Source organism: Tenrec ecaudatus, chromosome 4, assembly GCF_050624435.1.
Source record: "Tenrec ecaudatus isolate mTenEca1 chromosome 4, mTenEca1.hap1, whole genome shotgun sequence".
NCBI classification, from domain to species: Eukaryota; Metazoa; Chordata; class Mammalia; order Afrosoricida; family Tenrecidae; genus Tenrec; species Tenrec ecaudatus.
This window is the reverse complement of record NC_134533.1, coordinates 191,958,436-191,974,192: the sequence shown is the minus strand read 5'-3', so window position 1 is coordinate 191,974,192 and position 15,757 is coordinate 191,958,436. Positions and strand designations below refer to the sequence as shown.

The following is a 15,757-nucleotide window of genomic DNA, read 5'->3' as shown; positions in this document are numbered from 1 at the left end:
TAACAACTGGTAGAGGTGCTTAATAAACAGCATAGATCATTTCTGGTTATCTTAAGTATAAATAATTATTTGATATGATATAATTTGTAGAATTAAATAAGAATGAGCCACCAGGCATTGAAAAGGCAGAATTATGTGCGGTTTACATAACAGGATAACTGGAGAGATTTTTCTGGCTATCATTGTTAAAATAATTTGTCTCTTTCAATTTTGATCTTAGATCCATCTGTCCAAGATTAAAATTACAAGAGAAAATGATAGATTCCAAGTTGGTGATTTTCCTATTGTTCCAGTGAGAGATAGGCACCCAGATTTAAAAAAATTTTTTTAAATAGTTTTATTGGCACATAATTTATATATCATTGAATTGAATAGTTCAATTGTTCAAATATATCAAGGGGGAATTGTACAATTACCACCACATCCACCCTAGAGCATTCCTTCCCCTTATGGTTGATCCACCCCCATAATGAGCTGTGTAATCAAGATCAGCCAGCTCTAGTGTTTCCCTCCTGGCTCCAGTCTTTGTTATTTACTCCCATTCCCCTCCCTATCCTATTGCCCTCCCCCTCCCCACACTCTTTGTAACACTGTGTGTCAGTTGTTAGCATTGTATATCTCCTCCAAAACTGTGTGCACAAAGGAGGTGCACACAGAGAAGATAAAAGTTCCCATGAGAAGACAGACAGACGTACAATAAGAAGAGATTGGAAGAATGAATGGCCTTAGGCTGAAAGCATGATATGTCTGTTTTACGCACTGTGATGACCAGGAGAATGTGCCTTTCAGATCAGGATGATGGACGAGTACTTGGCTGACACCCCTACGTCGCTGTATTTGTGCAGATTTAACATTCCACGGCTGCCTTAGCTACAGAATGAGGATGTAGCAATGTTAAAATGGACCTTTTTTGGGGATAAGTGAACCCGGACACTGTGGAGCATGGGGGCAATTTGGCAAGCTGATTCCCACTTACACTTACTGACCTTTCATTAGAACTGCATTACAGTTGAAGATCTTTCTATCAGTTATTTTTTACTCTTTTATCCTTAGATCTGCAACATATCTGCTTGTTTTCATCTCAGAGGACTTGGAATAACCCACCATTGAATCCATGAATATTCAGATATAGTACTGAAATGAACCCTGCACAAGTAATGTCTTAAGCAGGTTTTCCCACAGTCCCAATCCCTGTTTCCCCCACCTCCCCTTGTGTTAATCTGCGTAGACTAGAGAAACAAATCCATGGACACACATATGTGTATAAGAAAGAAATTTATATACAAGAGCAATTGAATATTGAGAAAACATCCCAGGCCAGTCCAGATCAAGTCCATAAATCCGATATTGGCTCATATGTCTGATACCAATCTATAAAGTCCTCTTCAGACTCATGAAATACATGCAATGTCATAGAATGTAGATGATAACAAGCCAGTGGGTAGCAAGTCTTTGGATCCAGTGGCAGTGGAAACATCTCGGCACTGGCAGGGGTCTCTGCATGGCTTCCCAGGGCTGCATCAGGGTGGGTCCATGTGTCGTGTCAGCTGCTATGTTGACCAGGGTGTGACAGAGAGAGTCTCTCCTGCCTCCCAGGAGGAAGTACTGGTTTTCCCAGAATTCTCAGGAGCAGGCCATGCCCACACAGAGGCCTGATTGGCTATTATCTGATTGACAAGCTAGACTCCACCCCTTCACTCTTAATCCTAAAATTGACCAGCGATTACATATATACTACACCCCCACTTTCCATCCCCTCCGGCAGCTTTACTTTCACTTTTTCGGGATAAAATCCATAGCCTTCTCATAATTATACTGTTTACTTTTTTATTATGTTTATGACTTAATTTTTTCTCTCCTAAGTAGAATATAAGTTCTTCCAGAACAGAAGATGAAGAGCTATTTCTGTTCTGTTCACAGATGTATTCAATCACTTAGTAAGTGCCTGTCATAGCAGGCACGCAAATATTTGTTGAATAACTTGACGTCCAATTGTTTGAAAATAATCTCCAAATATTTTCTTTCCTAAACTTTTGTAGCCTAAACTAGCTCATCTCAGAGGGCTAGACACTTTTCACCTATGCTGAGTTTACATAGGCCTTATGATTTCGGATACCAGCAATGATTCTCCTTGCTCTGCAAAGAATATAAATTTCTTCAAGTAAAACTCTGAGCCCTGGGAGGAGGTTTACCCAAACCTTCAATCTCATTTAAAGGAAGTATCGTCTATACTCAATTATAAGCCAACTTGAATATCAGTCTAGGCACCTATTTGTACCACAAAATCAGCATTTAAAATGTGCTGAAAAAAATTGGCTTATACACCAGTATCTATGGTACTCACTGAACTGCAGGTTTGGAGGAATCTTATGCTGCATTTCCCCAAGTTGTATATCAAAGGAGTGAGTTGGTCTTGGTGCTTTGCTCTCAGAAAGAAGTGATTTATCAGTCACCAAAAATTGCCCATCATATAATCTTGTCCTTTTTACAGGAGGCTCATTTTAAAAAAGGAACCGTGGCTCACTCGTTGCCTGGGGCTCACTTCTCTCAGTCACTTCCAGCCTTAGAAGAGATGTTCAACACAGAGCTGCTATGGTGTATAGATCATCATTTTCACTGTTCTTTAAAATTATATTATTCAATCATTTTATTAGGGGGCTCTTACAATCCATCATTCAATTATATTAAGCACATTTGTACACACATTGCCACCAACATTTCCAATGCATTTTCTTTCTACTTGAGCTCTTGATATCAGCTCCTCTTTTTCCCCCTCCCTCCCCTTTCCCACCCTTGCGAATCTTTGATCAATTATATATTATTGTTGTTATTTTGTGTCTTACACTGTCCCTTGTTACCCTTCACCCACATTTCTGTTATTCGCCCCCCTGGGAGGTGGGCTATATATTCAACATTGTGATGAGTTCCTCATATCTCCTCCCTCCTCCTTTCCCCACAATCCCTTTACTTTCATGATATCACTACTCCCACTATTGCTCCTGAAGGTCTAATCTGTCCTGAATTCCATGTGTCAAGAACTCTTCCCTGTACTGATGTGTGCACTCTGGTCTAGCTGGATTTGTAAAGTAGAACTAGGTACTGGAGGAGAGGAAGGTAGGAACTGGAATGATGTGCATTTCCTTGGCGCTATACTGCACCGGGGTTGAATTGTCCCTTCCTTGTAATCCTTCTGTGGGGGGATGTCCAATTGTCTAGAGGATGCACTTTGGGTCTCCACTCCAAACCTCGTCTTTCACATCAATCTACTTGTTTGTTTGGGATCTTTTGATACCTGATACCTACATCACCATTTCTTAAGGTTCCAAGGAAAGAAAGACACAAATATATACTTGGAGGAGGGGCTCAGCAAAGGTTTAGAGAATGAGGTCAGGCTAAGGTACTAAAAGCCTGAACAATGTAGGCAACTAAGAAACTGTAATCATGAAGTATATATAGGTATATTTTCTTTGCATGAACTTGGGGGACTAAAAGCAGCCACAGTGGAGGCTTTCTGATTTCATTGTCTCCTGGGCACACAAAGAACTTTAAAATTAGCACCATGTGGGTACAAGCTAATAGCAAGGTCAGCAGGTTGAGCCCACCAGCTGCTCCTCTGGAGAAACATAAGGTGCCTTACTCCCTGAACGAGTTACTGTCTTGGAAACCCACAGGAGCAGTTCTGGCCTGAGCCATAGGGTCTCTATGAGTTGTGAGTTAGTCTGGGTTGACTAGAGAAACAAATCTAGCGGGACTCATGTACATAAGAAAGAACTCTAAATACAAGAGCAATTGAATATTGAGAAAACTTCTTATTCCAGTCCAAACCAAGTCCATAAGTCCTATATTAGTCCATATGTCTGGTTCCGATCTGTAAATTCCTCTGCAGACTCACACACACATTCAATGACACCGAATGCAGGAGGATCACAGGCCAGTGGGTGGAAAGTCTTAAGGATCAGTGGTTGTGTAAGCATCTCAGCTCATGGGTCTCCATGTGTCTCCTCCAGCTTGAGAGCTCTAGCTTAGTTCCATGTGGCATGTCATCAGGAATACAAAGCAGAGTGTTTTTCTGACACCAAGAGCTATTTATCTCCATGGTGCCCCAAGCTGAGGTCATCAAGCTTCGACCTGATTGATAGGCTAGACTCCACTCTTCCACAAGTTGACAGGAGATTATGTAACTGCCACAGTTGGGACTGACTTAATGGCAGTGAGGAGCTTTATTATTTGTTTGTTAATCCTAATTACTTGATGACAATGGATTTTGTTTTGTTTTTCTATTCAAGGAATCCTTGAATGATCCAATTGAAAACATAGTCAGACACTAACTGAAAAGTTGGAGGTTAGAGTTTGCCTAGACCCTTCTCAGAGGAAAGGCTTCAGAATCCACTTCCTAGAAATCAGCCACTGAACACCTACCGAGCACAATTCTACTCTGACATCTACGGAATTGTCAAAATCAACTTGATGGCAGCTAGCTTGGATTTTATCGGAAAGATGTGTTTCAGTTTGAACTGAAGTAGCATTATCTTGCGTCAAATAGAAATTTCACCCACTCTTATTCTGTGTTTAAGGGCATAATTTTTTATTTTTGAAAGATCTCACTTTTTATCTTGGATGACATTAAAATATATATACTTTTTCCATCTAGCATTAGTAGAAAAGATAAGTAAATGGAATTAAACTAAATTCTCCAAACATTGTACACCCTGGGTCATTCATGTGTTTTCTGTATCATTAGAATAATATAGCGAAGTAGTATTTAATAATTAAATTTAGACTTGTATTCAAATTCTCATCTCTGATATTCATTAACTCCGATGGACCTTCAGGAAGTTGTTAATTGTCTCAATTTTCATAATTGTAAAATTGAGTTCAGTTTGGTATTATATTAAGCAGGAAGCAGTATAGATGGAAATATACAGAAAACATGTAGAACATTGTATACTACTTAATGTTGTTGGTGTTGTGTGCTGCTCAGTGGATTCTGTAGCTATTCTGATTCTTTTTTTTTTTTTTACATTTTATTAGGGGCTCATACAACTCTTATCACAATCCATACATATACATATACATACATCAATTGTATAAAGCACATCCATACATTCTTTGCCCTAATCATTTTCTTTCTTTCTTTTTTTTTTTAAATGTAGAACTTTTCTTAATACTCGAAAGAATATTGTGGGGACATCTCTTTTAAGTCATGAAGGGTATTTGAAATGTATCTCCCCAGTAATATAGTAATACAGTGTCATCGTTCTTCATATCCTACCCTTGAACTTCTTACCTTTCTCACCCCAAACTGCTAGACTTGCCTGATTCTCTCTCTATGTTCCTTCATGTTGATGCCAGAAAATTGGAAATGTGAATGTTGAGAAAAAATAAGGGAAGAATAATAGAGAATTATCCCATAACATACCACTATTAGTATGATGCCTATTGTGTCATTGGGCAGTCTGGTTTTCTACGCATAAAAAAATCAAGCCACGTTGCTTTAGGAAGACGTCATGCTCATTAAATATTGACTTTAAGTGGGCCTTATCTGCTTCCCAAGGGGCCCGGGTGGTGTGTTATGTGTCGAGTTGCTGTGGCTAACCACACCGTCCACATTTCATGTTCTCCAGCTGTTCCACTGGAAAAGATGTGACTTTCTACTCTCGCAAACAGTTGCAGTCCTGGAAACCCACAGGGGCAATTCTATCCTGTTCTGTAGCATTGAAACCCACTCAATGACAATGAGGAGTTTTAGGTTTGTTTTGAGTTTATTTACCACCCTAATGGAATAGTGGGTAACTTATGAGGCTGCTAACCTCAAGGTTAGCCGTTTAAATCGACCAGCTGTTCCTTGGGAGGCTTTCCACTCCTGGAAATATTTATAGTCTCAGAAACCCCCAGGAGGGAAGACCTAATCATTGTATTGGGGTGCTATCAGTCAGAATTGACTCAATGGCATGAGATTTTTAAAAAATCTCTTGTTCAGGGATGTGCCTTGCTGTTGTCTCCTTCCAATTCCTCTGGGCACCAATCTGCTCTACAAGATGCCAGGACATTACAATGCACTTTACTTACGTACATGAGTATCCTGGAGAATTGGAAGGATGGGTGTTTACACAGGAAAGATACAAAAGGATTAAGCAAAGTCAAGGAGACTAAGCAAAGCCTTACAACATGATTGGACTGCCTTATCGATTGATGCCTCCCAACAGAGGTGTCCAAGTGCAGTGATGTATTCACCAAAGAACGATTACTGAAGTCATGTAGTGCAACGCAGACACTGCGAAGAGCTGGGCAGACTTCTGGGGAGACTGGTTTCCATGCGACTCTGGAGATTCCAAGGGACTTTTCCCTTCTTTTTAATATAGAACTCCTTTTTACCTTTCCAAACTACTTTTCAGAACCCTAGTTCCGTTTCTGGTTACTTGAAAATAGATATTCCCTGTTGATAACTCTAGAATGTTATGCTCATTCCGTCAGCAGTGGAAAGCCACTGGAATTCTTAAGTAGCACCCTCTATTTTCAAAGCTTCCTTAAGGCCGAGAAGAAGACTAGAAGCAAGAGGGAGAACTTTTCTGAAGAGCAAGTGAGAGATGATGAAGGTCAAAACGAGGCAGTAGCAGAACAGATCAAGAGGAGGGACAGCTGGGAGTTTGGTGGTCGAGTTAGTTGGTACCCCATCACGGCAACATTGTGCTCCAGACAGTCGCCCACAACCCAGATGCCCTTAATATTGCCTTTCTTTACACACCTGCAGCTCTTTCCCCAGCCCTGTCTGCATATCTGTGGGGACTTCAAAATGCCCATGGAAAATGGAAATGAACAGATAATGGATTTGCCCACAACTTTGCAATGTTCCTTTGTATATCTCTTGATTAATCTCTAAACGCTGGCAATGCTGTCACTATTTCATTAAGTTGCACTGAGAAATATGACTGAAACTCTATCATGATGGCACAGTCATTCAAGAGAGCAAGGCAACTTAATTTGGGTTTTTAAAATTTTAATTTATACTATCCTACGTCAAGTTGTTAAACTTTGAACCCAGAAATATGTGGGTATATAGCTGCCTGATCTTGCACGTTTAAGCATGTATTTTGTCTGAGTTCATTGTGCCCATCCATTTAACCAAAGGATATCTGTCACTGGCTCTCTACTTCCCCACATGAAGTGCTCATCCTTCTTGTGATCAATCTTGTAGCGGGTGCCAAGCTATCGTTTGTTTTCAAGTTACTGCCAAATGCAGTATCTTCGGTGTTGTCTGGAAAACATATAAGTTCATTTTAATTATAAATAGTAGCCAGTCAAATTCTTCTACACACCTATTTCCTACTCAGTGTGTGTGTGTGTGTGTGTGTGTGTGTGTGTGTGTGTGTATACTGAAATGGAGATAATGGATCTTTCCACCAGATTAAACTCTATGGAACTCTTATTTGAAGTCCAAAAATAAAGCTTTCCACATAGGGTATAAACCTCATTTCTCCCCATCACTTGTGCTGATCTATGGGACTCAAAGGCGCTGTTAACTCAAACCTTTGCAGAGCCTCATGTGTTGTGGCCCTTACCAGCTCCACCTGGTAGTTGCTGCCGCTATATTCAGAAAAGAGTTAAATTTGACTTAACATTTCTGCCCTCCAAACTCACTTCTTACAAACCACCCACTATTTTTTTTAAAGTACCTTTGAGATTCTCTGTATTTGAGGCCTTGCAGCCTCCTACCTTAAAGTTAAGAAGGTTTATTGTTCTGCATCTGAATTACTCTTCACCTGATCGAAGTTGCATGAACATCCCTGTATGCACGGGCAAGAGCAAGAAAGGCAGAGCCCAAGGAGTCGTCCTGAAATACTAGTTGTGCAAGGGTCAGGAGATGTGGGGGAGATAATTGGGAAAGTTAATAACGAAGTGAGGTCAGATCAAGAGTTTGGAAGAGAGAGAGATTCAGGTGGGCAACCCGGCTAATAGCTGTTGCCCTGTATCCCACTCCTTCCAAAGGAAGAGCTTTTCCTTTGTTAACTTTGGAGAGGTATGTTTGTTGAACAGTTGGTGTGTCGACATCTGATGGAGCAGTTGAAAGACGAAGGGAGAGAAGAAGAGGAGGAGAAAATCACGTTTAATAGGCCTCTTTCCCTGGTTTGCTAGCAAACCTGTGTATGTGGTTGTGTGTGTGGTTGTGTGTGTGTGTGTGGTGTGCTGTGTGTGTGTGTGTATGGTTGTTGTTCTATAGGTAATGGAGAGGTAGACATCAGCTTAGTTCATACCAGATCCGTACAAGGCTAGAGTTTAGAGGAGCCAATGCTAATGATGTTTTATTGAATGTATAAAATCCAAGATCACATCTCACTGTAAGTTACCGGATAGAGGCGTCTTTCCACTCTTCGAGGATATGATGCAAAATGACATGTGTGCATCCAGAACTGATTAGAGAATATTTCTGCCACATTGGCAGTTATTTCCTTGGCTTTCACCTCATGTTATGCTTTTTCCCCTCGCCAAAATACTTTGGTGTTTCGGCACGCAGCCTCAGTGGAGACAGTGATGATCCCGGTCTGAGTGCATAGATAAAAGGATTTTCAGGAAAATTAACAGCCTGTGTTCTGATTGGGATGTAGTTTTTTTAATGTGATTGACAAAAAGATACTTTAAAATGTTAGAGTCATACCATGACCACTGTTATTGTACTGCATTACTTTGGGATCTGATGGATAGTGTGGCCCGATCGACCCCCGCTCATAGCTACAGCATTAGTGGAAAAGACTACCAACTTGAAATGGTGGCTATAGATGAACTCTGGAAGAGAAACCAACCTGCAAGTTCATTTATAGGGCTTCTCCTTAAGTCACAGATAATAGAACTGATGTGTTGTCTCAATATTTGGGGTGTTCATTTGTTTTCCACTAATTTGAATGTAGAAGGATGTGAGACTATTGTGATTCAGGGAACCAATTATCAGAAAAGTTCATTGACTCCATGGTCACATGGCTCGGGAGAGCTCTGGTTAGAGACAAGGTGCCCTTGAGTCTGGCAGTAGGGTACTAATGTAGGATTTCCATGCTTTAGAGATCAGAGGCCTAGATATTGAGGCAGGTGAATGAAAGGAGGCTGTGGTCGGGTCAAAGGAAAAAGAACACATGACTTTGAAACTATCAGAAGAGTGTAGAGAGACAGGTGACATCATTTATGCACATGGTACACAGCATCAGTGTTGCATTCTGTAGCTTCGTGTGAATGTATCTTCACACTGCCAAGTACTTGTCAGAGTGGATGTACCAATTTGCATCCTTCCAGCTAAGTATAAAAGTTGAAATGGCTATTCATTCTCTCCCAACTTGGTGTTTCTAATCCTTTTCTGATGACTCCTCTTGATGGATGCTCAACGATCACCCCACCACATCATTGATTTTTAACTTTACTAAATAAGCACCCAACAAACTCATTACAAATCAGATATCATTTTTAGGGCCAGTGTCTGCTGTAAAGGAGCCTGGTGTAGTAGTGGTTATGTGTGGGGCTACAATCTCCAGAATCCTCAGTTTGAAACCACCAGCTGCTCCTCTGGAGACAGACTGGGCTTTCTACTCCCACAAACATTTACAGGCTCACAAGGGCAGTTCTACCCTGTCCTATAGGGATGCTATGAGTTGGCATCGACTCAATGGCAGTGAGTTTGTTTTTTGGACGTTTGGTGTGCTGTGATGAGGCAGGGCAGTGATTCATTAGGTAGACGGCTTCCCCATGAGCAACATCAAACATACGGTATGAATGACATAAGCAAAAGTGTATCAACACAGTCTTATTATTACTTAAAATACTGCCTTTTCATAGCCAATATTGTCTTTGGGATGGAGGAGATAAACATCTAGGCTAAACTTTTATAGAATCTAAAAATTGCCATTAAAAACAGAGATTTTTAGGAGGAGTTCTGGGATAACAGAAAACTGTAGTGAATGTATTCACTCTACCAGCAATGATTGTGGTTGTGCTATGGAGGTGGGTCTGGGGTGGGAGGAACAGGCTGAGGTTGACTGTGTTTTTATTACTGTTGCAGGGTTTCCATTTTGGTGCCTATTGGATATTGTTCCTATAAAGAACGAGAAAGGAGATGTGGTACTTTTTCTGGCCTCATTCAAAGACATAACAGACACAAAAGTGAAGATTACTCCAGAAGATAAAAAAGAAGGTTTGTACTGTTTTCAGAAAACATTGACAGATGGAGTAATATTTTGAAATTGTTGACTCAAAAATTGCAGGAGGAAAAACTTGTCTTTTTAATAGCAGGAACTGATAAATATTCATAACTGTTAGCAGTCGGCGTTTGGTGATGAGATGAGCCTGGTCCAAAATCACAGAGACACAAATGCAATTACACTATTGTCTTTGTAATAAGGACTCATTTGACATGAACCAGAAATTCACATGCCTATGCAAATAGGATGAGGATGAGAAAATAATCTATCAGAATGTTATGGACTTATACTACCTAGGGAAAAATTGATATTAACAAGTTATGCCAAACATGATGTGGTTGAAGTACCATATATACTCGAGTATAAGCCATCCCGAATATCAGTCGAGGCACCTAATTTTACCATAAAAACTGCAGTAAAAATGTGCTGGAAAAAACCTCAGCTTATACTCGAGTATATACGGTAGGTCTCTCTTCATTTCACGTGAGGTATGATAATGCAAAAAAAAAGTTTTATTTATTTACAAAATTATGACCCCTAGTTTAAGGGGATGAGGAGCCCTGGTGAGGGTGAGCACCCAGCTGCTCCATAACAGATTGGCAGGTTGAAGGGCCAGTCTGCTTCTAGAAGGATATGTAGCCATGGAAACCATAGGAACCATTTGACTCTGTACTACTAGGTTGCTCTGAATCAGGAGTGACTGGATAGCCATAGTTTCAGTATTATTAGAATGGAATATTGTAAATAAGTGTATGTTTATACCTCTTATTATAAAACAGTACCTAGTGAAAGATACAGCCAAACAACTAGAAAAAGTATTTTCAAAGGATTCTTTCTGAGGCTTTATGTTGCTTACCTGATAGCAAATGTTTATAGCTCCTTAAGAAGCCACTGACGTTTTTGATTAAAGTAAAGAAATTAACACTGAAGTAAGTTCTAATCCTGTGTTTTAAAAATAGAAATGAGATCAGATATTCTGGTGATCAGATAAAAATCAGTTATCATTTAGGGATTTCCTATGTCGTAAGCTCACTGTGTAGAGCCCTTGTATAGATTAAATATTGGGCTGCTAATGAAAAGGGCAGGGATTCAAATCCACTAGCCACTCTGCAGGAGAAAGAGGAGGCCGACTGCTTCTGTAAAGATCCACAGCCTTAGAAGCCATCAGGGCAGTTTTTGTCTGTCCTAGAGTTATTATGAGTTGGAATCTACTGCATGGCTGAGGCATGTTTTGTTTTAGTTTCTTATTGGAGCCCCTCTTTGGTGCAAATAAATAACACGTTCAGCTGCAAAGGTAAGAGATTTGAATAGACTCAGAGTCATCTCTTGGCTAGCAATTGAAGACATTAAGTGCTTGCACCAGCTAGGACCTCCAAGATGTTTATTATAACACTATTTGACGTCTCAACAAATCACCTTTTGGGGGAATAGGTAATTTTATTCCAGCTTTTTAAAAAATATATCTCCTGAAAGGATAACACAATTGAAGTACTAGCACAGTTTTATGCCCAGCCTCGTGGCATTTATTAAAATGCTTGCAAATGCATGACTGTTTCCTATGCATTTGCATGACTATTGTGGCACATTTTACATATTCAAGGAAGAACAGTCTCACAATAATAAGTACTTGGATATTAGAGCAAGTGCTACACCTGTCCAATAACAGAAAATTTGAAAATCAGGATGGGTCGCTTTTGTTACTTTTTTACCATTCCCTTTGATGTTATAGAAATAAAAAAGGCAAGCATTATTTGAACATAATCCAATCTGTGCATATTATATGCAAGTACATGTACACATGGACATAGGGGGTTCAAAATCTTGATAGAAAACTGGAATTAAAATACTTTCCCCCCAAGCTTTTGAAGCTTCCTCATTTATATAGATAAAGTCTAAAACTATCCTTAGAAAGAAATATGTGGATTTTATTCCTTCAAATGGCACCGTTTTTTTAATTAAAAAAATAAACAAATGGCACTGTATAATACATCTGATTTCCTTTGAAGTTGAGCATCAGGCTTACCAGTTGTGTGCCAGCGATTGCACCATCTGGTGTCTCAGGTTCCTGTGTGTGTTTGGGAGAGAAAGCTCCTGGGTGGAGGACAGCATGATAAAAAGAGTAAATATATGCCAGGGGGCTCCAAACATTGGTGAAAAGTGGTTCTCTTTCTATGTGCTCTTTCCAAACTCAATCAGGTTAAACGCTCCTCTTCCCTTAATGTGGGGATGAAGAAGAATCTTGGCACCTCATTGGTTAATTGATCTGTTACAAAGGGTTCCTGTGAGTAGAAAATCAATGCAATGGCATCTGCTTGCCACCATGAAGCCAAGAACAATTGTCTTCACCTAGAGGTCTATCTTAAAAGCAGTTTTAGCTTGATAGGTTTCAATTAGGCTTAATAACAGTCTCCTATCGGGGGCAAGATCCAAGGAGCTCAGATAGCACAGTGATGTCAGTGTTAGGCTGCTAACCCAAAACTCAGTGGTTCAAACCCAACAGCCAACTATGAGGCTGCCTGCTCCCTCGAGGCTTTAGTCTTGGAAACTCGAGGGAGCAATTCAATTCTGTCCTATAAGGTCCCTATTGGTTGGAGACAAATCAATGACAGTGATCGTAATGGGCAAGTGGCAACATTTTAAGAAAAACTCCAAAAATAAAGATTTTCATTAATGATATAGTTATGTAAAATATGATTTTAAAATGCTGACATAGTAGCAAGTTACTTCCTTTTCAGAATGTAATGATCTTGTTTATCAAATAAATATTATTTCATACGAAATAAAGTGTAATTTCTAGTATATACCAAACCTTCCAGAACATAATTATTTTAAGTTACTAGCTTAGTTGGAAGTTTCCTCCAGTGTATGTAGTACTTTTAGAGAGGCAAAGTACTATAAGTTACCCTGGTTGTAAATTTACCGTGAAAAATAGTTACATGTACATTTGTTGCTTTTTGACCCACACTTAAAACACCTCGTATTCACCAATTGGAGTCCTATTTTGCAGGAAAGGCAAAACTTCGACATAAGGTATTCTTTCAAATTTTAATATGTGCTTGAAAATCATGTAAATGACACTAGGTAGCTGGGGCAGTGCTGCATCCTGGGACTTGGAAACACTAACTGGGCACGAAGCTTCCCTTTGACTCAGTGCCGCGTGCCGCGCTCATGTGTGCTGAAAGTGTCCCTCATGTCCATCCGTGCCGCAGAGTTAAGGTTTGTGTCGATGACTTACTAAAACGCAGTTAGTGGACCTTTATTTAAAAGTGGTTAATGGTGTGATTTACCTTGGCCTTGTCTTGGTTTTTATTTGAAAACAGAGAAGCTAGGCTGATGCTTTACAGACAAGGTCAAGGAAAGATGAATTGTAAGACGGTTCTACTAGCAGCACTGATGGAAGATTCACACGCGTGCAAACTACTTCTTGCAAATTTCATAACTTGCATATGTTTCCATGTGAGTGTGAGGGAGGAAAAGAGAAAGAAGTTTTAGCAGAAACCTGGTGATTTTTTTTAACCAACTTTAAAATAACTTCTTTTGGGGGCACATCTCTTTTACTTTCACTCCCAAAACATTGAGTAGAGATAAAATGAGGGCAGGGATATGTCCACTGAATTTTTTCATGGAAAGGTCACTGAACGACTATTGTCAAGCAATCACTGGAAAGTGCTGGGAGTGAAACCCGAGAAATTCATCAAACGACTTCTTTAAAGAGGAGACGACTATCATAGCACTTCCTCCTCTTAGCTTGTGTGTTGTTGTGAGCTGCCTTAAAGTCGGCCTCTTCCTCATGGGGAACCAAGGCACAACAGAATGAACGCTCCCGAGTTCTGAGTTCTGCACCTCCCATAATCCATTGAAGAGTTGACACTTGTAATTCGTGTTTTCAGTTGAATTTCAGAAGTAGTTACTAGAGAGCTTTCTTCTTAGTTTGGAAGCTCCGAACTGAAACCTGTTCCCCGTCATAGCAACACACAAGTTACCACTGACAGAACAGGTAGTGGATACATAGAAGATGCCTTGACTGGGATTTGAACTCAGGTCTCTAAATAGAAGGTGAGAATCCTACTACTGACCCCATTGCCCCCTAGTTTATGTTAGTAACTCATGTGCATTTAAGATCAAGTTATCCAAGAATCACCTTAGAAGGAAGGCTGCTCTCAATCCACTTTTATCTCTCACCTTCCAGCAAATAGTAGGCATCTTTCCTTAAATGAGTCCCTCCCTTGCTGCTGTCTCATTCTCTCACTCTACGCAAACTGATGAATCAAACCGCCATTCTCCTCTCCTTCTCTCACCATTTGGTCCATTCTAGCTGGCGTAATTCTTCACACATCGTTGCATTTTCTACGGAGCCTTGCACGTAGCACGGACTCATGAAATACTTGCTGATTAGTTAATTTTATTGAAGTTCCTTTCCACAGTCGATAGCATTTAGCGTCTGCTGACAGTTCCTCTTCTCTGGCCCAGCACATGTGTCTCGATTTGCTACGCGTTTTCCCACAGTAGTTCATTCATTACGCTGACATGGTTTCCATTCAAACTGGTGGAGGGAGTATAATAATGCGTGCCTTGCTTTTCCAAACACAGGGCCCAGTGCCATTAGTTTTGTTTATTTCTTGTAGAGTGCCCCAGATTTGGTTTGGAACGATGGCCGACACAATGTGATTCATTATGTGACAACAGCGTCATAAGCTATCCCAGAAACGGGGAATTTCAATGACACGTTGGAAAAAGTGGTCACTTCGAATAGGTGTTGAGGATTTAGGGACGGATGTGTTTCACATTAGTGTCAGTGGTGATACAAATCAGCGCTCAAATGAAATGCAATTTCTGGGCAGCCGCACTTTTGGCTGTCAGCAGCAAGTTGGCACTGTAAGTTCACTGACAAAAGTGTTCTGTTTCATCAGGCTTCTTTTCTTATTCCTAAGTGGCTTCAGAAAGAAATAATAGTAATGAGTGGCTGTTCTGAAAAATCAGACATGAATTGCATTTAGCAACAAGAACCACAAAAACATAACCAACAGACTCTTAAACAGTGAAGGCTTATTTTTCTCACAAGGAGCCCTGGCAGTACCATGAATAAACAGTCAGCTGAAGCCTCAGGAGAAGAGGGGGGCCTGGCAATCTGCCCCAGAGGTTTACAGCCCAGCAAACCCTAGGGGTCAGTCAGTCGCACTCTCTCCTCTGGGGTCCTTCTGAGTTGGAATTGACACACCATTTCAGAGACTGGCATCGCGCAGCCTGTAGCTGGAATGGGACTGCTGGTGCGCACACCGTCTCTCTTTGCCTTTTCTGCTCTTCTGTCCTTGATGGGCTGCTTCATCTTCGGGCTTAGACTTGGGCTGCACCATCACAACCTCATGCCTGTGATGCAGACAATCAAGAAGAGTGAATGAGAAAGGAAGGGCAAAGGCCTTGCCTTTGAAGCCTTGCCTTTGATGCAAGAAGGAACACCTCCCCCCTGACCTCCCTTTCCTGTCAGAGATGTCCATCAAGATGCCCTTGACCAGACTTCTGTCACACCATGGACAGCTCTAGCTATAAGGGAGACTGGGAAAGGACAGTTGTGTGTGTAT

At 40.6% G+C, this 15,757-nt stretch overlaps 1 protein-coding gene across 1 annotated transcript in view; it reads left to right on the top strand.

Moving 5' to 3' along the window:
* KCNH8 (potassium voltage-gated channel subfamily H member 8) overlaps positions 1–15,757 on the top strand; it is a 422,222-nt gene that overhangs the window by 156,977 nt on the left and 249,488 nt on the right. The window contains exon 3 of the mRNA XM_075548953.1: positions 10,040–10,171. Coding sequence (XP_075405068.1) covers positions 10,040–10,171 — 132 coding nt within the window. The remainder of the gene's footprint in view (positions 1–10,039; positions 10,172–15,757) is intronic.